Source organism: Ursus maritimus, unplaced genomic scaffold (genome assembly GCF_017311325.1).
Source record: "Ursus maritimus isolate PB19 unplaced genomic scaffold, ASM1731132v1 scaffold_22, whole genome shotgun sequence".
Classification (NCBI taxonomy): Eukaryota; Metazoa; Chordata; class Mammalia; order Carnivora; family Ursidae; genus Ursus; species Ursus maritimus.
The window spans coordinates 29,903,575-29,928,520 of record NW_024424675.1 but is presented as its reverse complement, the minus strand read 5'-3'; the positions used below and the strand labels follow the sequence as shown (position 1 = coordinate 29,928,520).

The window sequence follows — 24,946 nt, the reverse complement described above, 5'->3', positions numbered from 1 at the left end:
CCCGGAATGCCAGGGCTTTCAGGAGCCGTGCGCCCCGCGGGTGGGCCGTTCCCCGGGAGCCCCGCGTCGCCGCCCGCCCCAGGGGTCTGGCTCTGCTTCGCCGCGCGCACACGGGCGGCGGTGGCGGATCGGCGCGTTTGGTGGCCTCCCAGGGCGCGACGGCCTGTGCCCCTGCCCCCCCCCCGGGGGGGGCTGCTCCCTCCTTCACCTCTCGCTTACGGGCGGCCCCTCGGGCGTCAGCTCGGAGCTGGGGCGGGGGGCTGGCGGCCGAGAGGGGGCCGGCGGAGGCGAGCGACGCGGCCCCAAGTTTATGCTAATCCGCGCAGAGCCCGCCTCCCGCCTCCCCTCCGCGGCCCCAGCCGCGAGCAGCGCCGGCCACTCGGCGGGACGCAGCCGCTGCGAAGCGCCAGGCGGCCGGGCCAGCGAGCTCCGGGGGCCGCGAGCGGCGGCGGGACCCGGGCGGGAGGGCAAGCGGCGGGGGCGGCGCGGCGGGCGGACGGCGGGCGGGGGCCCCGCGCGGGGCCAGGTGGAGAGCCGCGGGCCGCGATGGGCCGCCGCCTGCCGGTGTGGCTGTGCGCCGTCGCGGCGCTGCTCTCGGGGGCTCAGGCCAAGGGCACCCCGCTCGTCGCGCGGCCCGCGCCGCCCGGTGCCCCCCGCTACAGCCTCTACACGACGGGATGGCGCCCGCGGCTGCGCCCGGCGCCGCACAAGTAAGCGCGGGCCGCGCCCGGCGGGAAGCGGGAGGGATGGGGTCCGGGAGGCGCTCCCACCTGCCCCGACCGCGCGCGGGAGACGGGGGCTCCGGGCACCCGAGGCCGAGCGCCGGCCCGGGGCAGGCGCCCCACGCTCCGGGAGGCTGCGGGGCTGGCGAAGAAAAATAAGCCGAGGGGGCCTGGCGCGGCGGCTGGGACCTGGCAGTGCCCGCGGAAACCTTTCCAGCGAAGTAACATTTTCCAGCTGCGCTGTGTGCAAACTCCCGGCGCAGCGGACCAGGTGGAGGGAGAGGAGGGAGGGCCGTCGGCGCGAGGCGCACGCGGGACTCCCCCAGGCATGTCCCCCGCGCGGCCCCCCCTTCTCTCCCGTGCCCCACCAGGTAGGAGACGGAGCCCAGCGCCCTGCAGCCCGCCCCCTCCCGCCGTCAGCCTGACCCCCGCCACCCCTTGGGAACTCCAGCGTGTTTGGGCCACAGAACTGGTTGGGGCGCCTGGGTCCTGGGCGCGCGTCGCGGCTCCAGAGCCCAATGGCCGCCCACAGGTGGCTGGCTTATGCCAGGCAGCCTCCTCCCCAGCCCTTGTAACCGGTGAGGGTGGCTCTTGCCTCGCGGGGGCCTCAGCTTCTGGTCTTCAGTAGCCAGTGGCTTGGAAACTGGCCCCAGTCAGGTGAGTTAGGGGCTCTACCTGGGGTGCTGGCTGAACTGTACTGTGGGAGAGTGTTCAGCCCACAGCTGACATTCAGCAGGCCTGGCACATCAGAGCAGGCTTCCTGGAGAAGGCAGTACAAGAAGTGATCAGAGTGAGAAACCAGGAACAAAGAGGTGGGGGGGTGGCTGGAAACTACAAGTTGGCATGCATTTCCCAAGGAGTCAGGGGAGGAAGAATGAGAAGTGTGGTCTCCCAGGAACCAGGAGAAGGGACAGAAGAGAGATGGGGATCTGGTCCCCTGGGGAGGCCCACAGCTGGGGAGGGCGGGTATAGGCACCTCAACAGGCCTGGCCAAGGCCAGATATTCCAAGGATGCCGTTCCCCCTTTGCAGAGCCCTCTGCGCCTACGTGGTGCACAGGAACGTGACCTGTATCCTACAGGAGGGAGCAGACAGCTACGTGAAGGCCGAGTACCGACAGTGTGGATGGGGGCCCAAGTGCCCCGGGACAGTCACGTGAGTGCACTCCCATCCCACCCACTCAGGACTGCTGGGCACAAGCCCCAGGCCTGCCTTCCTCCCAGGGCAGCAGCCAGCGCCACAAGGGGATATAACTCCTTGGATTCCGAAGTGCCTATTACCCCAGCTCCCACGCAGGCTGGCTGGGGAGGTCCAGGGAGGAGACATGGCAGGTTCCGGTTAGGGCCCACAGGGGAGCCAAGGGAAGGTTCCCAGAAGACACACGGAACAAGGCAAAGAAGAAGCAGCAGAGGCAAAGAGGGCTGGAGGTGAACAGAGAGGGCAGAGGGTCACCCTGACAACAGCGGATGCCAGAGGGGCCCTGGGGAGACCCAGGGAGGGCTGCGGTGATTGTGGAGAAGGCAGGCCAAGGGTGAGGGGACAGAAGCCAGGTTGCTGGGGCTTAGGCCAGGCAGACGGGGCTGTGCGAGGGTCTGTGGGGTGGCATACAGGTGTGATGCACAGGTCTGTACTTGGGGAGGTTCAAATGCAGGTCTGAAAACAATCCTGTTTGCTCCATTGTGTCAGTGGGTGAACAGGTACCTGGCTGAGCAGGGGAGGGAGTGGCCCTGGCCAGCCCTGCCCTGCACCCCTGGGCCTTCCCTTCTGTGCTCAGAATCAGAGGCGCCGTCCACCGGCCTGGGTGGCCAGAGCTGAGTTCCCAGAGTGGGCTAGGAATGAGTAGAGAGAACTAAGGGGACCGATGGGAGCCAAGAGTGGCCCCAGCGCACTGAGAAGGGCTGCCCACCCCAGCTCCCGGATGGCACCCCCTCGCACACCCATAGGGAAGGGCCGAGGTTGTGTCAGGATTCTTCCAGGTACCGCCAAAGCCAGAGTGGAATTTCTGATGGCAGCATGAGCTACCCTTGTGCAAATTGGTCTTGGGGACATTGGGGCTAAATCCCCGCTAGTGTTGTCCCCAAGCAAACAGGATGGGGTGGGGCTTCACCTGCACCTGCTCCTTAGCCCTTCTCTGACCCTCGGCAAGTCCTGCCTCCACCCCACTGCCCTGTCCCCTCATGCACAGAAAAAGGAAAAACTCTGGCGACAGTGTGGAGGGGGGCAGAGAATCCAGATCTTATGCCAGGAGGCAGGAGCCTCAGCCCACAAGTACAGGGCCCTGCCTGCCCTGTCCCCCTCTGGCTCAGGTACCGCACAGTGCTCAGACCCAGATACAAGGTCGGCTACAAGACAGTGACGGACCTCGCCTGGCGGTGCTGCCCTGGCCTCACTGGACAAGGCTGCCCCGAGCACCTGACCGACCACGGGGCCACCCCAGCCCAGCCAGAGCCTGAGCCCCAGATACCCTCAGGGCAGCTGGGTCCAGGGCCCCGGCCCCCTTCTTCCAGCAGAGCGGCCCCCAGTCCCTATGGTGAGTCTGCCCATGGAGACCCTACCAGGTGATCAGGTCTCTTGGGGGTGGTGGGGAGGGGGCTGACCCAGGCCGGCTTGAACCGAGCTCCCAGAGCCCCTCCCGAAGCTGAGAGAGCTATACGCGCAGTGGGAAGGTCGGCTTAGAACAGAAACTCTCTCAGGTGGCCTGGCAACAGGACAGGTTGAGGGAGGCAGGCCAGTGATGCCCCTAGGGTTTCTCTCCTCCTCTTCCCCAGGAAGGAAAGGCCCGGGGCTGTTCGGTGAGCGGCTGGAACGCCTGGAGGGTGATGTCCAGCGCCTGGCACAAGCATATGGTACCCTCAGTGGCATGGTGGCCAGCCATGAGGACCCCAACAGGATGACTGGTAGTCCAAGGGCTCCTGCCACCCCTGTGGGCTTCGGGGTCATCTCGGAGGGGTTCGTGAAGCCCAGAGACAGAGCCGGAGGGCCGCTCACACCTCCCCTTGACGAGATCTTGAGCAAGGTGACAGAGGTGAGCAACACGCTGCGGACCAAGGTGCAGCTGCTGGACGAGGTGCACGGGCTGGCCCTCGGCCACGAGGCTCACCTGCAGCGGCTGCGGGAGGCCCGTCCGTCTCCGCTCACCTCGTTGGCGCTGCTGGACGAGTACGTGGACCGACGGCTGCACCGGCTCTGGGGGAGCCTCCTGGACGGCTTCGAGCAGAAGCTGCAAGGCGTCCAGAGTACCTGCGACCTGCGGGTGCAGGAGGTGCGGCAGCAGTGTCAGGAGGGCCAGGCGGCCAGCCAGCGGCTGCACCAGAGCCTGGACGGTCGGGAGCTGGCCCTGCGCCGGGAGCTGTCGCAGCTCGGCACCAGGCTGCAGGGTCTGAGCGTGGCTGGCGGGAGCAGCTGCTGCAGCCGGCTGGCCTTGATCAGCGCCCGCCTGGACAACCTCGAGAGGAACCTACAGGCAGTCACCGAGGCCCAGAGGGGCCATGGGCCCCTCACCAGGGATGAGCTCGAGCGGCTCTCCGCTGCCATGCTCGACGGGGGTGTGGACGGGCTCCTGGAGGGCCTGGAGACGCTCAATGGGACGGAGGGTGGAGCGAGAGGCTGCTGCCTGGGGATGGAGGAGGGGGGGTGGGAGGCGGGCAGCTTCAGGAGCACACTGGAAGAGCGAGTGCAGAGCCTAGAGGAGCGCCTGGTGACCCTGGCAGGCGAGCTAAGCCACGACAGCACCCCGCCGGCCAGGTCGGCCCGGCCCCAGGTGCAGACGGAGCTGGCGGTGTTGGAACAACGGCTGGTCTCACTGGAGACCTCGTGCACCCCCAGCACCACCTCAGCCATCCTGGACAACCTCGCGGCTGAGGTGAAGGCCTGGCAGAGCCGGAGCGAGGCCCTCCTCCGCCAGGTGGCCGGCCACGCCGCCCTGCTCCGGCAGCTCAATGGCACTGTGGCCGAGGTCCAGGAGCAGCTGGCAGAAGCGACGGGCAGCTCACTTCAAGGCGAGATCACCCTTCTCAAGGTCAGTCTGAACTCCGTGAGCAAGTCACTCACGGGCCTCAGCGACTCCGTCAGCCAGTACTCTGATGCCTTCTTGGCCGCCAACTCGTCCCTGGACGAGCGCGAACGCAAAGTGGAGGCCGAGGTTCACGCCATCCAGGAACAGGTCAGCAGCCAAGGCTCTCGGCTTCAGGCTGGCCACAGGCAGGTCCTGAGCCTGACGGGGGAGCTGGAGCGACTCAAGGCCGGTGTGGCCAACGTGGCCGGCGGGCTGAGCCGCTGCCAGGACACAGCCCAGGAACTGCAGCACGTGGTGGGCCACTTCGACCGGAGGGTGGCTCAAGTGGAGAGTGCATGTGGGAGGCTGGGCCGACTGGCCGCAGGCCTGGACCACTTGCCCACCGAGTCGCTCGGGCCCACGGAGGGCCTGTGGGGCTACGTGGACCAGTTGAATCGCACGCTGGCTCGGCACGCACAGGACATCGCCCGCCTCCGGGACGACCTCCTGGATTGCCGGGCCCAGCTGGCCGAGCAGGCGCGGCCCCGGCCAGCCGATTAGACGAGCCAGACAGGACCCAACCCCGGATCCCGCCAACCCTGGGGATGCCCCTCCAGAGCCCAGCCTTCCCAGCAGTGCCTCCCAGCCTCCCCTGGCCAGTGTGGATGCCACTTCAGAGGCCACGGAAGGAATAGCCTTGGTCCGGCTCCATACAACTGTCTCAGCCACGAAAATTAACACTTAGTGCCGTGCCAACTGGACAATTCAGGATCATGGTCAAGGCAAGGACATCATGCCTGAAGGCCGGGGCAGACCTGAGTGACCTCACAGTCCAGTGTGCACACTGCTCTTCTGTGGACACACCAAGGGCAGCACCTGGACGAAGAGCCGCAGGTCCGGTCACCTGGCCACACCGCCCCTTGTCCCCGGGAAACAGCCCCCAGCCTGTGGAGGCTTCTGCTTCCCTTGCCTCCTTGACTTCCCTCCCTAGCCGTCCGGGCTCAGTTCTGCGGGAAGGTGGCGCCCACTGGCACTGTCCTCACACCTGGCAGCTTTGTGGTTACAGTTTCTGAACCAAGGACCAGAGGTTTCCAGCTCCCCCCAGCCTTCCAGACAGAACAGAAACACGAAGACTCAGCTGAGAGTTCTTTTTATTTCTTTCGACCCTCCCTCAGGTAAGGGCTTACTTAGGCAGCTGCAGTTTCCCTGAGAAAAGGACCAGGTCCAGACCATCTGTTTAGAGACCCCCCTCAATTTATCCTTTTTCTTCTCTTTCCCAAAGATGCCTCAGGGCCTCTGGTCCCCACACCCTCCTCGCCCTTCCATCTGGGGGGAAATCCTGCCCACCCTCTTAGGTTAGGGTCTCTCTCCAGAGAGTAGATGTCATGGCCTAAATGAGGCCAGACTCTGAATAGAAAGCCAGGCGAGAAAAAGGGCTCCGGGCCTAGTTTCCAGCATCCTAGCAAAACCCCGGCCCTACCTGGATGTTCGCTAAGTGGGGAGTAACTCAGGTCTGACACCGTCAAGAGACAACCTGAAAACACAGTGTTTATCTGGCCTTCAGAGTTCCCAGAGACCCTGATGTCGGTCTCTGCTGAGGCTCCTGGCCTCAGTTTCCCCACAGCAGCACAGACCTTCCTGTGCTATGTTCCAGGTCTCTGTAGCCCTGCCTTCTGGTTTCTTCCCTCCACTGTGGTGCTGTTGGGGGAGGGCAGGCCTGGATTAAAGCTTTTAGCCCGCCTAAAGGTATGTTCTTCCCCAAGGACAGTAGGCTGGAAGGCTGCAGTGGGCTGCCAGCCCGGCTTCCTACAGCCCCTCAGGCAAGAGCTCGCTTGGCATCTGTGTGGGTGCTGAATTGACCGGCAAAGCCTAGGGAGGGTGGGCAGGTCACCACCACCCGCCCTGGCAGGGTTTGGGGCTGTGTCTTCAGCCGCTGGGTACAGGCGAGGCCACGTGGGAGCCATACCCCCTCAGCCCTTGCGCTGCCCTGGAATCCCCATTCCTTGATGTCTGAGCCTCCAGGGTTGGGATGTGCTGATATACTGGGGTACAAGGGAGAGCAGTGAAGTCTGGCTCAAGAGCCGTGGGAAGGGGCCAGGCTTTTGGAAGGGTCTGGCTTCAGAGGGTATCGCCCATGCTGGCCAGATGCTACTCGACCACTCCCCACTGCTGCCACCAGCCCTTTCCTGTGCGGACAGGTCTCAAGCCTCACAGGCCTCCCTCTTCTCTCTGTCCTATCAGGAGTTGAGGCAGTGTACCAGGGTGACAGGGACAGGATGTCAAGGGCACAGAGAATCCTGCAAGGGCCCAGGTGACCATCATTTAATTGCTACAGGGCAGAGCCACGCTGAGGCCTGGAGCGGCCGCCCCCTCTCCTGCAGATCAGCGGGCGAAGGCAGGAGACAGGACAGGGAGGAGGAAGGGTCTCTGTGGCTGCCAACCAGCCCTCAGCCCCCTCCTCCCCTTCAGTGGACTGGCCCCGTGGCAGCCAGCTTCCAGCCTCCCATTCCCTGGGACACCCAGTCAGTTCTGGGTCTGGCCAGGGACGAGGGGGCAGCTGGGGCCGGTTCAGGCCAGGGCATCGAGGTCCACAGTAACCAGCGGCTCCCGCCAGTAGCAGAAGTTGCTGAATTCAGGGTGGGCCAGGTCTGCGCTGGGGCCACGGGCCACAGGTGGGAACAGGAGCTCGACCACCTCACCCAGCCGTTCGTACCTGCGGGCAGAACAGGGCCAGCACTGAGAGTCGAGCGGCCACCCGGCCCCAGCCCCCATCACATCAGGCAGCGACCGCGTCCCGCCCTGGAGCCCTGGGTGGAACCGAGGCCAGGGAGAGGCTGGGGCATGGGGACTTGGGAGGGCATGGGTGACACATGACAGGGTTTGGCCTCACGTGGATTTGTGGTTCTTCGTGAGCTCCTGGATGAGCTCTCCCCGGGGGTTGACTGTGAAGATTCGAGATTCAGGGAGGCCCACCTGCCGATAGGCAGTGACATCCTGTGGGGGACAAGGAGGGGCCAGTGGGCTGGGAGACAGGGAGGAGGCGGCCTGGCCCATGGGGAGGGGACACACTCACGTTGGGCCTGTTCCCAAAGGCGGCATAGAAGGGCTGTTCATTGGGCAGGAACAGCTGCCGGATGTCACTCAGGCAGGCGATTTTGAACACCTCTGGTTTCTTCTCAATCACCTCCCTGGGACAGCCGGGGCCACAGGCAGGAAAGGGAACCGAGGAGGGGTAGCCATCAGAGGATGGCAGGGTCAGGTGACACCGGGTGGGACTTAACAGACACCCAAGCCCGGCCTGCTGCGGGCCTGGCCCGAGCAGGCAGCGAGCCCGTCACTCCCTGCGAGGGCCCCTGGGCTTGTATCCCGTAGGCGTGGTTACCTGTGGAGGGCGGAGAAGAGGCTGCTGGGAGACAGCAGGATGGGGCCCTTGGGGAGGCCACAGCCCCGCTCGCTCACCCACTGGAGGTAGGCCTTGGTGAGGTCCGCCATGCCGATGGCCCGTGCCGAGCAGTACAGGAACCTATACCCGTTTCTGGAGGCAGGGGCCCAGAGCCGTCAGAGAGCAGCCGTTCCCCCATCTCCCCACTCCCTTGGCTTCGGCCAGCTCAGCCCAACGCCGGGGCTCTGGACTTCAAACCCAGAGGACTTTGCAGGGAGAGGACTTAGGGAGAACATCAGGGAGAGGTGGCCTCAGTAGCTGTCCTAGGGAGGAAGGGCACGGACAGCATCCTGAGGCCCAGGTGGACCAGGATGGACAAAGGTTTGAGCAAGTCTGTAGCCCTCCCCTACAGCATGAAGACCAGCGGTTAGACTCAGATGCCAGACCGCAGGAGACATGTGTTTCACAGAATGGAGGACCATCCAGGGACATGTCCACGGGGAGAGCTCAACCCCTCATGCATCCCCAAGCCTGGCTTCCTGGGGCAAAGGCTGTGGTGGCCTCAGACATCCTGTCACTCCCTCCCTGGGGCCCTGCCCCAACCCAGGCACTCACAGATGGATTTTGTGGTAGAGACTGGTGATGCCCTGGTGTGTCCAGTCTTTCCCCAGCTGGGGCAGAATGTGGCCCAGAGCGTCCGACCTAGAGCCACAGAAGAGGGGTCACTCTGAGGCAGCCCCACGTAGCTCTCGTGTTCCACCACCTCCAGCCCCCAGGACGGTGCGCTGGGAGGGGGGAGGGCCTTTCTTGACGTCCCCCTTCCGCCAGCACAGAGGAAGCCAGTCCCAGGCCCTCCCTCTTTCCCCTGGCCAACCAGGCCTCACTTGGTAATGGTCCCGTCGATGTCCGAGATGACCACCTTGTCGTCCCATTTCCACAGATAGATGGTGGCCCTGCAGCGGCAGGTGCCCTGGTACTGGGTGGTCACACTGAAGACCACATCATTCGCACCTTCTTGCAGATTCAGGCGCCGCTGGGGCCGGGCAGAGGGGGGGAAGCTGTGATCTGCCACAGCCTGGTGTGTCCACTGCCCACCACCCCAAACCATGGTCTTTGATCCCCACGGGCCTCTCATTCCCCTCTTCCTTCCAACTCAGAGAACCTGCCTGAATTCATCAGAGACAGCCACACCCAGACACATCCGTACAGGTAGAGGGAGGCCTCAGGGAGTGAGGGAGTGCAGGCTGGGGCCCACAAGGGCCCACACACAGGAGCCCTAACTTCCTTTCCTGCCCCTTGGGGATGAAGCTTACAGGAAAAGCCTGGTCCATGACTCCCACCCAGGTTTCTCAGATCAGCCCTAAGCCTGGCACTGCTCCTGGCACGGAGACACCCCACTCCATAGAAGGTAGCCTCTAGAATCCTCACAGGTAGCCTCCTGCCTGAGGCTAGGGTACTTGTGACATCCCTCCAAAGAAACACCTAGCTTTGTCCCTGGTCCAAAGAGAAGGATCAGGGCAGCTCTGAGCCCAGCCGGTGACCAAGGCCATCGGGCCCTGGCTGACCCCAGCGTGGGTGTCACACAGGGGTACCGTAGCTGCTCTGTACCGGGCTACCCGGCCTGGGCACCTCCCTGAGAGCCCCACTTGGGGGCCAGTGACTAAGCTCAAAGACAGGACTTGGGGGCAGGGATGGCCAAAATCTGAGGGGCTGTCGTCAGCCTTTGATCCTTCAGCGTGGCCTCCAAGAGCAGACCCAGAGTCGGCAACCCACCCAAGGCAGATGCTTTAGAGAAGGCTTTTCCCATAAGAGCATCCAACAAAGAAATGGGTTGGCGCCTAAAGAAGTGAGCCCCTGACCCTGGAGGTTTTCAAGCAGAGGCTGTTAGGGAGGCTGCCGAGGGATTGGATTCTGGGCTTTGGTAAACTCAAGGCTCCACGGAGTCATATTATCTCAGCCCCAGCCCCCCTCCCTGAACACAGCCACGCACACACTCACGATCTGATTGGAGGAGAGGCGGAGGGACTTCTTGTAGGTGGGAGTGTAGGCTGGAGGCGAGGGTGACAGAGAGGGGGCCTCCAGGATCACAGGGCTCTCTGGGGCATCATCCTCACTACTCAGGACATCAGTCTTCTCCCTGCAGGCACCCCGGCTCTCAGGCCACTCTTCCCAGCCAAGACCCTACACTCCTCGTAGATGGTCACCCCTCAGCCCAGGCCACAAGGAACCTGGGGCTTGTCCCTGCCCCCACCAGAGGATCAGAACCCCCCCCTAGGTGCCACCCATTTGGAGAGGGGTAGCAGACATAAGGACACAGGCCAGCAGTATAAACCCAGAAAGGGGTCAGCAGAGCTGGAGCAGGGAGACCCAGGGCTCCTGGCCCTCAGTGCCTAGCCAAGATAGCCTTGGAGATGTTTACCTGTAAAACCTAGGGGTGCGTCTTAGGGTTTATTACCCACCCCACCTCCTTTGGCTTCAGCTGACCTGCCCTTGGTCATCCCCCACCCAAGCTTGGGTGTTCTGGTCACTTGAGAGGTGAAAAAGGCAAGGTCAGCCTGCCCCAGGCAAAGAGGGGAGCCCCGCCCCTCCTTAAGACAGTAGTCCCTTGTCTGGGCCAGGAGTCTGGGCACCCGTTCCAGCTCTCCCAGTTCCCAGCTGTGGGACTTTTGGTGTAGCTCTAGGCCTCAGTTTTCCCATCTGTGAAATGGGGACATTTCTCAAGAAGAAGAAAGGGTGTAGAAGTGATTGGGTAGTGACAAAGAACCATAGCTGGGGGAGAGGTGCTGGCACCACCCCTCCCCCACAGGGATCTTCCTGAGGCTCGGCTCCAGCTGCAGAGATCCAGCCAAGAGATCCAGCTCACCCCTGCTGCTCCCTGGCTGTGGTTTTCTCCGTCTGGGCTCGGCGCTATGGGAAGAACACACATCCAGTGAGCCCCGCCTCCTGCCTGCGCTGACCAGGCCCTTTGACCATGACCACTCACCTCCTCGGCTGGGAAGTCCCGGCGTCGCCAGGAAAACCACCACCGTCCACCCTTCCGGGGCATCTTCTCCTTTGCCAGTTTGTCCACGGTGCTCTGCGAGCAGATAAAGACCATGGCATTTTTTCCTGCACCACAAAAACCTACCTTTCATCACCGCCATGAACCCAGAGTCTGGGGCTGACCCTAGAGCAAGGTGCCGTTAACGTCTGAAGGCTAAGGAAGCATACTCACCTCCATCCTGGGACTCCAAGCTAATGACTCACGGACTAAGCACGGGAGACCTAGGGCCATCCCTGCCAATCCCCACTCTACCCCAGCCTTGACCCCCTACCTCTAGCCCAGCCTCAGCCTGGCCTCCAGATCCTGTGGGCCAGTATTGCCACTAGAGTAGCTGAGGGCAGTGCTGTGGGAGTTTCTCAGGATCTAGTACTGTCTGCATGACGCCACCAAGTGACAGCAGGAAGAACAGTCTACAGCCAGTACTCCCTTCAACCTCCAAGACAACACAGGCAACCCCAAAGGTCAGTGACTCTATCCCAAGCATGGCCTCCCTCTCTGTGTGTTACCACTGCTGTCTGGTGGGGGCAACAGGACCTTGGGAAGATGCTGATTAGATTCGTGCTAGGAGCGCCAGGGGGAGCCCAGGAGAGCTTAGGCCAAGGCCCACCCAGGAGACATTTCAGCTTCCTACAGACAATGGTGAGCACAAGTCAGGAGGACATGATCTGGAAGTAGGTCAGCCAGGGTACCCCCTTGCACTGGAAACAGGCTGGGGGATTCTCCCAGGGGCCTCAGGTGGTGGATCTGTCTCGGGGAGGTGAGGAGAGCCAAGCAGGAGAGTAGCCCTCCTCCTTCCCACGGGCTCTGGTCCTAGCTCAGACCCAGAGCCAGCCAGAGGATAGAGCCGAGTGTCACCAAAGGGAGGCACCAGCTGTCAACATCTGGTTGGTGATGCTCTTGGGTGAGTCTAATGGGCCAGATTAGGGCGGGGGGCCAGTGGGGTAGGAGGGGCAGGTGCAGGTCGGTGAGGGTGGAAGTTCTGGAAGGACTGAAAAGACTGGGTTCCTTCCCACCTCTGAGCATCAGCACATGCTGTTCCCTGCCCCTCATCTGCTTATGGATTACTCATCCTTCAGATCTCTGCCCAGGGGGCACTTGCTCAGCAAACCCCCATTTTAGCCTCTCAAAGCACCCCAGCTTCTCCTTTCCAATACACGCGGTTGAATTTTATACTCATCTGGCTGAGTCTTATGATTAACTGTCTTTCTAGGAGGGTGTGACTGTCCCCAGCCTGTGCCTGGCACACAGCAGGTACTCAATAAATGCACGCCAATAAAGCAAGCAATGCCCACAGCCCAGCCTGGAGAGGTGCTCAGGGTAAGATAAGAAGTGGGGCCTCCATCCCCAAGCCTCTAAGCCTCATCTCTCAGATCTAAAAGCCTCCTGTGGAAAGTTATTACCCGTTCCTGGTATGCCCTGAGCTCTTTCAAAGTCAAGTCCAACCCTGATAGGATTCAGCCATGCCAGGAAGCCAGGGCAGACTCGGGCTTTGTCCACACAGCATGCATGGGGCGAGGCTCCAGGGGCCCTCGGTTGCCCTTCTCAGAGTGGGTCTTGCAGCCAGTCAGCCCCAGGCCCATCTCTGCCCACTTTCCACTTCTTGGCCAAGGGCTGCAAGGCTGGGCCCACTTTCCTCAGCAGGCCTGGTGGTGCTCTAACCATTACCTTGGGCAAGTTTCTCTGGAAGGCTTGCAGGGAGAGGATCATGGGGGCAGCCACAGCCCAGTTATAATGCCTGGAGAGACAGAACAGGGCATCAGGGCTGCAGCAGCCACAGGGCCGTGGAGGGTGGGGCGATCCGGGGGCTGCCTGGCTCAAGCTTGGTACTCACTTCTCATTGATTTTCACCACAAGGTTTGGGTGCTCAAGGAGGCCAGGGTTTTGGACGAGGTCCTGGTAGGAGACGATGTGCTGGTTGAACTTCTCTGGGCACAGACGCAGAGAGTAAGGAGTGAGGCTGACACGTCTGACCTGACCTGCTGCCCCAGCGCCTCCTGGCTCCCCCACACTCTACCACTCAAAACTCCTGCAGGTTGGGTCTGGGACCCAGCAGGGCTCCTCCCTACCTGTGGGTTTTGCATCTGCTGTGCCCACCCCAGGCACTCGCCACCCTGTTCACAGGGTAAGTCACAGCTTACCAGTAAGTGCTGCTTTGCAGGGCCTTGGGAATGCCCCACCCTTGCTGGCTGCATGGGGCTCCACAGGGCAGAGAACCGCAAGGGCGCCCAGCCTCGCCTCCCACCTCTGCTGCACCCCACCCCCAGTGCCAATCCTCGGAAGGGCCCAGGCCTTGGTCAGACATACCCAGGGAGATGTCCCCACTGTCAGATAGCCCGCCACAGAGGGACAGTGCTACCATATCCACCATGTCCAGAGAGGGTTCTGGCTCCTGCTCAGGGTTGGGGTCTCCCAGGGGCTTCTGGCTGTTGGGTTCACTCCACCTTCGGGGCCCCAGTCCACAGTCACTGGGGGCAGAGGGGCCCACAGTGATGTGACTACAAGGAGGCTGGAGAAGGGGCCCACCCCTCTCAGGCCCTTGGTAGCCAACCCCCGACCACCCATACCCCAATCCCAAGACACCCTGGCACCCGGCATCCAGGCACCTCTGGGGGAAGTAAAGGGCTGCATTCTCAGAATCCAGAGAGGGCAAGTCGTCCAGATAGATGTCACTGGGGCCCAGGTGCTGGCTTCTCTTCAGGGAACCTGAGGCCAGAGGGGACACCGACAGTCCTAACACGTGCTTCGTAGCATGAGCAGGGGGTGTCCCCTTGTCTCTGAGCACCCTCAAGCAGCGCTGTCTCCTAGAACTTTGGGGATGGTAGAAATGTCCCCCGCCTGCCTGTCCAATACCGCTAGCCACACGCCACTATCAGCGCACTGAACACGCGGCACGATGGAGAAACGGGATTGTGTATGTTATTTAATTTCAGTGATTTTTCACTACATTTCACATAGCCATATATAGCCCGCGACGACTGATTTGGACAGTGAGCCCGAGTCCCTTCCCACGCTCTCCGGCGAAACCCCAGCTCCCGCGCCAGCCCTGACCCAGCATCTGTTCCTCCTGCCGGCTTCCTCCCCCAGCCCCGCTTGCTCAAGGCGCACAGCTGCCTCCCTTCCTAGACACGCAACCTCTCTCCCACTTCAGGGCCTTGACACACGCTCTTCCCTCCGCCCAGAACTCTCCTCCCGTGATCCTCACTTGGCTGGGCCTTCATCATTCGCGTCTCAGCTCACGCATCCCCCACTCGGAGAGGCTTTCCCCGACCACATGGTTTAAATAGGCTCCGTCCCCACCAGTGGTTCTGTCCTGTGTCACCCACAGCACGCTCTCCCTGCTGCCACACGCTTCATCTAGCTTCCTCACTGGACCGCGGGCCTGTGAGGGCTGCTGCCAAGCACAGTGCCAGGCACATAGTAAGCGCTCAAAACATGCTTGAAGCACCAGAGTCCAGCCAGGGGTTATGTGAGGCCAGCGACAACCCTGGGAGAGGGCCAACCATCACTCACCTTTCCTCCTGGGGGCCCCCTCCGGCTGCCTGGTGGAAACCGGGCCCTCCAGGGTGGTCCAGCTCCATGATTTCGAGGGCGGTGGCAGGCCGGTAGGCCTGCAGCTCTGAAGCTTGGTCTCCCTCTCAGGAGTGGGGTGAGGGGAGCCCCCCAGAGCGGGAGGCTCCACGTCGGTAGGAGGAAGGTCAGCATCAGCCCCTGCTTGCAGGATTAGGGGTCCCGAAGGGTCCACACCAGCCACAGGAGCAGAGGGGGTGCTGGGCTCTCCCTGAAGAAGAGGGGCTGCCCCAGCCTGGCCATCAGCGACCTTCGAGGACTCAGGCCACTCTGCTTTGGCCACCTTCGGTCAAACAAATTGGGAAGGAGGGGATGTGAACCAGCACAAGGCCTGTCTCCCACACCCCGCAACACCTCAGGGGTCCAAGTCTCCGTCACTGCACTTCTGACCCGCAGGGGACCACCGAGCCCCTGAAAGGCAGGGATGGGAGGCGGACATGGAGGCACTCACCTTCGGCAGCCTCCCCCAGGCCCACTGTATGTGGGACTCAGCTCGCGGGGGGCTGGGCTCGGGGGTCCGCAGCTCCAGCTCTGAGTCACTCTTAGGGGACGTGAGCCCACCCGGTGGGAGGCTGCGGGAAGCAAGAACTTAGAGGCCCTCAAGCCAGCCTGTTGCCCATCGCTGCCCACCCCAGCCTGGGGAAAAAAAAATATTTGTAATACATATTTATGCCTCTGTTGGATCCAGAATATATAAATATACGGAGGACTCCTACAAACCAACAATAATGAGGCAGGCTAGTAAAAAAAAAAAAATGGGCAAAGACTTGAATAACACTTGGCACAGGAGATGTAGAAATGGCTGGTACACATATTAAACATGTCCTATGTCATTATTCATCAGGAAAATATAAATAGAAACCACTCTGAGACCTTGGCCGTGGGTCCCTGCCTGCAGGCCACCTACACTCTCACCTGGCCTGGGGGCTGCACTCGCCATCAGAGTAGGGGTAGATGTCTCTGGCTTGCGGTGAGGACTCCCCTTCTGACTGGATGCTGCTGAGGGGGCCGCAGGGAAATAAATGGTCACCGACAGGACCGGGCATGGGTGCCTGGGCGTCAGGGGTTAGGGGAGGTGAAGCCCAGAGAAGTCAAGGCCCTTGTCCAGGGTCACACAGCATCAGCAGAAGAAATGGTGCTTGAACCCTGGATGGTATCCCCACACCCTTAGCCCCCCATCTGGTCCACACACACCCTGGGGGCTCTGGCCTTGGCTTTTCCAGCAGGGACAGTTCACTCTCAGCGCCTGTCTCTAGCTCCTCCGAACTAGAATTGGCTGCCACCGTGTCCTCCTTCCGCCTGGGCTTCCTCCTGCGAAGCCTCTTCTTGCGCCCCGTGGAGGGCACCCCCTCAGTGATGGCCTCAGGCTCACTGGCTGTGCTCAGCTGGGAGTCTGGGGGGAACCCAGACAGGTCCCCACAAAGGATGGGTGATGTGCACAGACGGGGAGGCACGTGTTCCTGTGGGACAGACCAGGGGCTATAGCCTGGGGGGGCCACCCTTGCCACCCAATTGCTCTGAGCCCTGCCTGAGTCCCAGGGCCCAGATGTGAACTCATTTGGGCTTAGGAAAACAGGCACGGAGGCTGGCCGGAGGCAGCAATAGCGTGGCCTCACAAGTGCCGCTGGCATCCGAGCTCCCTCGCAGAGATGAAGCAGCCCCAGTCCTAGGGGCTGCGTGTACCCCTGGAAGTTCGTGGCAGGCCAGGGTGCCACATGAACCACACCATCCAGGTAGAACCCTGGATCTTGGCTACTCATCTTCTCTGCCCACACCTACTTTTCCTTTAAGACTCAGCCAGACATCACCTCCTCCAGGAAGCTTGCCCTGACTAACCCCAGACCCAGTTCCAACCCCCTTCACTGCCGTGACTATATAATTCCATCATCTGTTGTTTATATGTCTGTCTCCCAGGCTGGTCTGGGAGCCTTCTTTACAGGCAGTGGCGACCCCTCATCCCGGTCCACTGCACAGTGTCTAGCATAGGAAGAGTGGCTTAATTAAAGTTTGTGAAGCTCAAACTGTTGAAACACCTCTGCTGACTTGTGTTGGGCTCTGCCTCCCTTCTGAAACACCCCTCTCCTCATCCCTCACTTCACCCTTCCATGTTCTAACTGCACCGAGCCAGCACCAGATCCAGAACAATCCGTCTCATGCTCTCCCCCGCCCCCCTCAGCCATGCAACAGCACTCTCCTCCTTTTCGGGCCGCCCAGGGAAAGCTTCCTTTTCACCTTCCAGGGGCCCAGCTCCAGTGTCCTCTTCTGAGAAACTGTCCCCACCTTTCCCCGAGAAGGAAATCAACTCCTGCTGCCCCCCTCCCCATTCTACTTAGGCTCCAACAGCATGCTGGGATTCCCCCCAACATAGATTTGCTGCTAGGGTGTTCCCAGCGGCAGGCACGTCGGTGACAGGGCCCAAGGTCCCGCCCAGAGCGGGCACGTGCCGCAAGGCACTTACGTCATCGCTCTCCAGCCCCTGGACGAAGAAGGCCTCCCCGCTGTCCCCCAGCTTCATGTGTAAGTCCACAGGCTCCCCGTTGATCTCGATGTCTACCTGTAAAGGGGTGTGGTGGCGCAAAGTCCCCCCCATTGTCCCTTACCCCCACACTCTAGTCTACTGGGCCCCCCCGCCCCTCTGGAGTGCTGCACTTGCGGGAACTCCTGCCCTCCAGCCCCTGGTGTGCCCGGCTGCCCACCCTAAAGGTCTCTGCTCAGGCTCCCCTTTGCACAGAAGCTGCACTGAGTTCTCCCCGCCCCCCCCCCCATTTCCCCATTCTCTGGGCTTCCTTGCATGCACCACTGTCTCAGTGCTCTTGTGTCACACCCCATTGGAACAAGACATGAGCCATCCTGTCGCGGCTGTGTCCCCAACCCCCGGAGCGCTTGCTGACTACATGAACAGTGGTACGCATGACCATTTCCTAGGCACTGAATGGAGAGTTTTATCTGGACTCTCCCCTAGAACTTTCCAGCAACACTGTGCTCCTATCACTACCCCACTTGATAGACGAGGAAACCGAGCCCCCAGGGGTGTTAAGTAATGTACCGGGAGGTGGCCAAGTACGGCTGTGAGCCACGAAGTCTGCCCCAGCTCTTTACCACCTAGCTATACGGTCCCCCATAAGCTGACTCTCTCCTTTTTTTATTTTATTTTATTTTATTTATTTATTTGACAGAGAGAGAGACAGCCAGTGAGAGAGGGAACACAAGCTGGGGGAGCGGGAGAGGAAGAAGCAGGCTCCCAGCAGAGGAGCCTGATGTGGGGCTCGATCCCAGAACGCTGGGATCACGCTCTGAGCCGAAGGCAGATGCTTAACGACTGTGCCACCCGGGCACCCCAAGCTGACACTTTCCTGTTAGGACTCTGGCACGTTCCCAGGGGCCCCAACGTGAAGGGGATTCGGGCCCACCAAATGTCTTTTCATACTCCAAACCTCAGTGCTAACAAAAAGCTGTCATGTTTGCCTGGGCCCAGAGAAGACAGCGCAGCCTTCCGAAGGGAGAGAAGCTAACCCTTTGAGTGCCACCTGCATCCCTGGCCCTGGGACACTGTTATCAGCTCCTCTCTCATTCTCCCAAATCACCCCTCCAGCACCAGGAAGATGAGAGTGTGCACCCATTTGCCCGGGTGAAGGGACTTACGAAGAATGCACAGGTGAGATCTTAGTAAGCTGGAGCCACGTCGGTGGCCTGGGGCCCTGGGACTGCCCCACTGTGCTGCCCTCACAAGAAAACGGGAACCCTCCTGGACCCAACCCCCAAACCCACCCAAAACTTTCAAATACAATGCAAAAGAACAGAAGCTTGCCCAGAGCACAGATCCCCACCTGAGGGGGGTCTAGGCCCTCTCCTGGGACTGCAGTGGCTGTCCTGGCTCTAAGAGCCCACCCCGCCACGGCCCCTGGCTGGCCAGCACTCACCACCTTCTCCCGAGACCTCAGGACTCCCAGCTTGCCGAAGCGCACGTGGAAGGGTGAGCATTGGAAGGAGCCGTCCACCTGCTTCACCACCAGCACGTCAATGCCACCACTCAGTGTGGCCGGGTTCAGGCCTCGGTATATGTCCTTCATCGTCCCCAACACCGTCCCCGCCAGCTGCCCCACGTAGTTCATGGCTGGTGCTGGCAAAGGGAGGACATGCTGGGACAAAGTTTGGGTCCACCTCCCTCAGTGGGGAGGCTCTGCAGCCCGGCCCCCGGGACCCCCAGGTCCCCAAGCATGGGAGGGGCCGACCAGGAGTGGGGAGCAAAGGTCTCCCCAGGCTTACATGTGTCGCCCTAGGCGAGCCTTCGCAGATGGGCAGCAGCTGTGGGATGGGAGGGGTGCCTGCAGGTGTGGGTTCTAGCCCCGGCTCGCCCACCGACCTGCTGTGGGGCCCCAGGCAGCTGCCTTCCTTCTCCAAGTGCCGATCTCTGCATCTGTCAAAGGAGAGCACCAGGTGAGGTGATCTGGGGTGCTTTGCGTCTCTAAATGCCATGAGTAATGTTAATGACCATGGTGTTCAGTGGCAGGGCTCATTCCATCTTCACAACAACCTGCGAGGCTGGCCGAGCGGGTGTCATTATTGCTGTTTACAGACAAGCCACTGAGGCTCAGAGACGGAGCGATTTGCCCAGGACCACAGCTAGTAAGGAGAGGAGCCAGGACTCAAACCCGGGCCTGCGTGGCTGCAGACCCCTCAGTGTGAACCACTGGGTTGGCCCAACTGTGAGAACAGGGGCAGGTCAGCACCCCTCCCTGATGCGATGGGGGGCAGCCTCACGATATATTAGGCCCAGGGACCTGCTGGGTAATGGGTGACAGCCCTAAAGGCTGATCTCCTTCCAGGAAGTAGGGAGGAGAGAGTCTCAGTTCTTCCATCTGCGAAATAGTTTCATCTGTCTTACTGCTTCCTGGTCTTAGGAGTTGGAAGGGGCCTTGCTGTGCCATCGTGGCTGATTTGTGGAGAGCCAGGGGTAGGGTACCCCAGGTACCTAAGGTTCTGCCCAGCTCTATTCTTGGGGTCGGATACTTGAGAGATGGCATCTACTATAGCTGGGGGTAGAGTGACCTCCCACTTTATGGCCCCAAATACCAAACTCCTTCCCAGTTTCCCTGGAACAGGTGGGAATCCTATCCAAGCTCCACAATCTGACCCCAAGTGTCTCTAGGCCACAGTTCTCAGGCCTGACTCCCACTTCTGAGACCCTGGCTCAGCTGGCCAGGCCCTGAGACCCACATTCAGGCCTTGGGCTGGCCCCTACCCCATCAAACCTGCCCCTCCTTCCCCCAGCCAGACTGGTCTCTCCAGCTTTCCCACACCAGGCAGAGCTGGGTAAGCCAGAAGCAGAAGGCTGTGGCAGCCGTGGAGAAGAGCCAGGACCATAATGAGAGCTGCTTCCACGCTGGCTTGGTGCCCATGCCGCCAGCGGCAGCTCATGGCCCCTTCCCTGCTGGCCAGGCCAATGGCCTACTGCCCCTCTGGCTGCCAGGATCCAGGCCATTCCACCTGCAAGGGCACTCCCATCTCACAGACCCTGCATCAGAACCCCTGGAGGACCACCTGCCATGCAAGACCACTCCTCAAAGAAGTTAAGTGACTTATCCATAGGCCATAGATGGGGAGGGGCGGGGAGAGTGATGACTTGTATCCTGGTTTCCTGACCCCATATCATGGTTCCTGTCACTCCACAGTCCCCAAACCACACCACAGTTGTCTGCAGGGAGGGCAGCCGCCCCAGCCCACCTCTGCACAACCGTGCAATGCCTTGCCACTCAAAATGTGGCCCATGGCCCAGCAGCATCAGCATCACGGGGGAGCTCATTAGAAACCTAGAACTTCACAAACATAAAGTACAACTAGAATTGCTAAAATGAAAACTTGGGATAAAATGAAGCTTTTTGGACCCTGAAAATGGCATTCAAATTTAATATACAGTTTATCTGCAAAGCACCTACTATGTGCTAGGTGAAAATTCCCACTTTGGTTCCTTCCTACCACACCAAATTCTGTGAATAAAGGTCTTGGAAGGCAGACAGACCAGGACCGACACGTGATGGGCAGGTTTTTAGATTACTGTGCCCAGGAGAACCAGAGAAGACTCCAGAAGTTTCCAGGAATAAAGGAGCAAGCATGGGAGGGGCAGACCAGGAGGGGGCAAAGGTCTGCCCAGGGGGAGGTTCAGACCCGAGCTATCTGCCCGCTGAGGAAAGAGCTGGGTGGGGTAGTGACAGGCTCAACTTGACCTAGCAGTTTCCCAACCTCAGCATCCTTGCCGTCTGAGGCTGGGTCATCCTTCGCGTTGGGGGGGTTGTAGGATGTCTGGCAGCATTCCTGGTGTCTACCACTGATACTAGTATTACCCCCCCTCCAGTTGTGACAATCACATTGTCTCCAAACATTGTCAGATGTCCCCCAGGGAACAAAGTGGCTCTTGGTAGAGAGCCACTGAGGTAGGAGATGGTACTGTCTCTGGGGGGCATGGGGTCCTGCTCTGATCCAAGCCTCAGAGCCCACTCTGGGAACACCCACAGGCCTCCCAGGCCAGCACACAGCTCCACCGCAGGGTCTGAGCTCTCAGCCTTTCAGGGCTCCCAGATCTGGGGAAGGGTGAAGGTGCAGCTCTCCACCTACCACCAGAAGAAGCAGGAGGATAAGCATTCCTATAGCCCTGGAAGGGAGAAAGCGACTCACCCCATCTCCGCAGGGTGAGGCAGGGTCAGATCCTGTTTTGCAACACAGGACACTCAGTACCAGAGAGGGTGGGTGACCTCCCAAAGGTCACAGAGCCTGGGGTGAAGCTGCGCCAGCCTCCCCTAAGAGATTTTGGCATCTTATCTTCTAATTCCATATTCTGATGTCCGGGGACTCGCAGCGGCTGGACCAGGGAGGGGGACGAAGTGAGACCAGCCCCTCCACCCCTGAGCTACCTTCTGATGTCCAGGGATGGACTCAGGCCCACGGACAGGAAGAAACGTGGGTCAGATGGCAGGACAGATGGGCGGGGCAGGGCAGGGCTGGGGAAGGGGTACCTCTTTTCAGGCCGGGGTTAGGCCCTACCTGGGGAGCTGCCCACCGGACCTCCGGGACCCGGAGCCGCCGCCTGAGTGCACGGGGTCAGCGGTAAGTGTCCTCAGGCCCACACTCAGTTGGAGCTTCCGTCTCCTCTAGGACCGGGTCAGATCCCGGCTCCGCCCCTTCCATGAGCCAAGGCGGGTGTCTGCAGGCCCCAATCCGCCCAGGCTCCACCCCCCGAAAACACCCCGCCTCCGCCCAGTCCCCACGCCCAAGGGCGCCCTTTCACCCATAGAGGCTGGGCGGGGCCGGAGTTGAGGCCCCGCCCCGCGCAGGCTCCACCCCAGCCCCGCCCCGCGCCCTAAAACTGCTAGATGGGACGTCCCGGTGGCCTGCCACCAGTCCCACCGCCAAGAGCAGAGGAAAAGCGGGGATCTTCGAATCGGGCCGATTTAGGCCCTCCTGGCTTTGCTTCCAGCTCTCTGTGTGACCTTGGATAAGTTTTCCCCAATCTGAGCTTGTTTTCTGCTTTGTCAAAGGGAATAGCCACCTTGTAGGATTTTCAGGATTACGTGAAATGACTTTGTGGGGCACCTGGCCCCTTTGAGGGGCACTTCCTCTTCTCAGGGGCAGTTTTCCTGACCGTCTCCCCGCCCCGCCATTACACCGCGTCTACTGGACAGGAGGCTCGCGTTTTACGTCACATAGCCCACAGTTGTAATTTCATATTTGCTTGAATGACTATTTGATTATTGTCTGTCTCCTCATTTGAAGTTGAACTTTGTGAAAGCAGGTCGCGTTCATCCTTACACCCCAGCTCCCAGTTCAGGGCCTGACATACAGCAGGAGCTCAATAAATGCCCTGTCCTTCATTCCATCCATCTGACGCACCGGTGGAGCGGCAGCGGGCTCAATACTGCCACCGGCCAGCAGAGGGCAGGCGGTGACCAGCCTTTTGGCCCAGCTGACAGTCCTCTGAGCCGGCAGGCGCCGCGGGAGGGGCACAGGTGAGCCCAGGTGCGCCCACGCCTGAAGAATCCGTGGGCCCGCGAGCCACGGGCGAGGACTCCGGCTAGGGCATGGATTTTCCCTTCGGATCTGTGGCTCGCGGCCTGTCCTGGATCAGAGACCTGACAACCTGTGTGGGCGTAGGACTCCTGCAAAGAAGATGCGCTGAGAAGAATCAGGAGGTGAGGGGGTTGCTGTGAAGGGGGAGGGCGCCGAGGAAAAGCTTGGGGCGGGGGCGCAATTGCAAAGAGCCAGGCTTAGAGGGTCCTGGGTGGTGGGAGGGGGAGGTGGCCGCGGTTGTTCTGTGACCCAAGATGCCAGAACCTGGATGGCGTGACTGGCCTCAGGGGTCCTCACTAACAGCAAAAGTCATTTAGTGTCAGTCTGGCATCTCCAAAGAGCCCTGTTGGGAGCAGAGCTACCTCAAGGTGGCCCGAGGGCAGCCACGCTGTGAACATATCTGCAGAAGCATTATATATATACCCATGATATTTAACCGTCGGAACATAGGAATCCCTCCAGGGAGCCTGGGAGGAAAGGAGAGGTCCAAGATTATGACTACACAGGTCACAGTCACCGTACCTCTTTGAAACTCCATTTCCTCATCTGCAATACAGAGATAACACCTACCTTGCAATATCATATTGTGAGGATTAAGCAGGACGAACTACATCAGTGGTTCTCAACCTTGTCTGTGTGTTGAAACCACCATGCCCTGGGGAAAATACTGCTACCTGGGGTACTGGGATCACCTGGAAAATCTGCAGGTGATTGCAATGTGCAGTCAAGGCTGAGAACTGAGCTAAACAGCTGAACACAGCACAGGGCACACACTAGGGGTTCAGTAATGTTTATCACATTTTTAAAAAATGGAGCGCATATTGTTTTCATTGTTCCTTGTTAGAGAAAAAAAAAAGTTGCTCTAAAGGTTGTTGCAGAAATTGGATTTCCAACAGGCTTGTTTCCGGAACTTTGAATCATCTGGGATTTGGTGATTATGGGGGTGGGGGAGACAGAGGCAGCCTCTGGTAGTATGACTTATCCCAATGCCCAAGTGAGCTGAAGGAGGCAGGGACACCCCCCCCCGTTCTCGCTTGCCATTTATATAACCGTTTCCAAGGTTGAGCATGCAAGCAGTCTGAGCACTTGTGTTGATCATTTCTGGGGTTAAGGATAGAGGCTATTTTCTCCTCTCTGGGTACACTCACCAGGTGGGCCCATACCATTGACATCTGTTTGTTTCTTGAGTAACCCACAAGTGCAGGTGGCACCTCCTTCTTTATGGGACTTGGTAACCTTATGTGCTTCATTAAATTACAGACCCAGTGATTATTTACTGTGCCTCACTTTCTTTGCTGGGCGAACCTTGCATGAAGTGGGAGGACCTGCTCACCCAGGCCTGCACCGGTGACCACTTGTCTTGGCAGCTCCTCAGTCACTCCTGGTGGTGTCATTGAAAGGGGGGGAGTGAGGCAGAGGAAACTGTGGCTGGCTGCCTCCAGTATGGAGGCTTGGGGTTGGGGCAGGCAGTTGATGTCTGGCTAGGATTATCAGATTTAGCAAATAAAAATAAAGGACACCCAGTTAAATTTGAAGTTCAGATAAATAACAAAAGTTTATTTTAGTGTAAGTATGTCCCAGCAATTTGGGACCTATATTATACTAAAAAAATTCATTATTTATCTGAACTTCAAATTTAATTGGATATCCTTCATTTTTATTTGCTAAATCTGGCAGCTCTATGCCTGGCCAAACAGCCAAGGAAAACCCAGCACAGGGAATTTGCTGCTGTGCCTCCTGCTCAATGTTGCTACATTTAGCTTACATCTGTCACTACCCTGCTCCAGAACTGTGCATGGCTCCCATCTGCCTCCACAGCACAACCTGGACTCCCTGGCTACTGTGCTGCGCCTTGCTCTTCTGCCAGCCCATCTGACCTGCTTGGGCCCTGACCTACCTCTACCGCTCATGTTTTCTCTGATGGCATGTGTCCCTCCCACTCCCAGCAGCAATTGCAAACACTTATTGAGCACCTACTGGGTGCAGGCACCATGCTTAGTTCCTCATCTGCATGATTTTATTTGATTCTCACAAAACCTCACATGACAGAGACAGAAGTTATCCTATTTTATTGATAAAGAAACTGATGCCCCAGCACAGTGATTCTTAAAACGAGGTTCCTGTGTCAGCAGCAGCAGCAGCAGCAGCACCTGGGACCTTTTTAGAAAAGCAAACTCT

General features: G+C 60.0%; 2 protein-coding genes across 3 annotated transcripts; one reads left to right on the top strand and one right to left on the bottom strand.

The window, feature by feature from the left end:
- Positions 1 to 1,216: 1,216 nt before the first annotated feature.
- EMILIN3 (elastin microfibril interfacer 3) lies at positions 1,217 to 5,857 on the top strand. The gene is made up of 3 exons (XM_040638320.1): positions 1,217 to 1,876; positions 3,028 to 3,251; positions 3,490 to 5,857. The coding sequence occupies exons 1-3, from the start codon at positions 1,734 to 1,736 to the stop codon at positions 5,274 to 5,276; spliced, it is 2,154 nt and encodes a 717-aa protein (XP_040494254.1). The 5' UTR covers positions 1,217 to 1,733; the 3' UTR covers positions 5,277 to 5,857.
- Positions 5,850 to 21,873, bottom strand: LPIN3 (lipin 3). 2 transcript variants are annotated; one of them, XM_040638318.1, is made up of 21 exons: positions 21,746 to 21,873; positions 18,974 to 19,124; positions 18,628 to 18,827; positions 17,166 to 17,261; positions 15,902 to 16,167; positions 15,623 to 15,706; positions 15,159 to 15,279; positions 14,651 to 14,990; positions 13,744 to 13,843; positions 13,445 to 13,605; positions 12,972 to 13,065; positions 12,806 to 12,875; positions 11,081 to 11,173; positions 10,961 to 11,004; positions 10,096 to 10,234; positions 8,982 to 9,130; positions 8,713 to 8,799; positions 8,098 to 8,250; positions 7,789 to 7,903; positions 7,606 to 7,709; positions 5,850 to 7,428 (listed from the first exon to the last, which is right to left on the bottom strand). In XM_040638318.1, the coding sequence occupies exons 3-21, from the start codon at positions 18,817 to 18,819 to the stop codon at positions 7,284 to 7,286; spliced, it is 2,553 nt and encodes an 850-aa protein (XP_040494252.1). In that variant the 5' UTR covers positions 18,820 to 18,827; positions 18,974 to 19,124; positions 21,746 to 21,873; the 3' UTR covers positions 5,850 to 7,283. The 2 variants fall into 2 exon arrangements, with proteins under 2 accessions (XP_040494252.1, XP_040494253.1); XM_040638319.1 differs by having other exon boundaries at positions 15,623 to 15,703.
- Between the last annotated feature and the right edge of the window lie 3,073 nt (positions 21,874 to 24,946).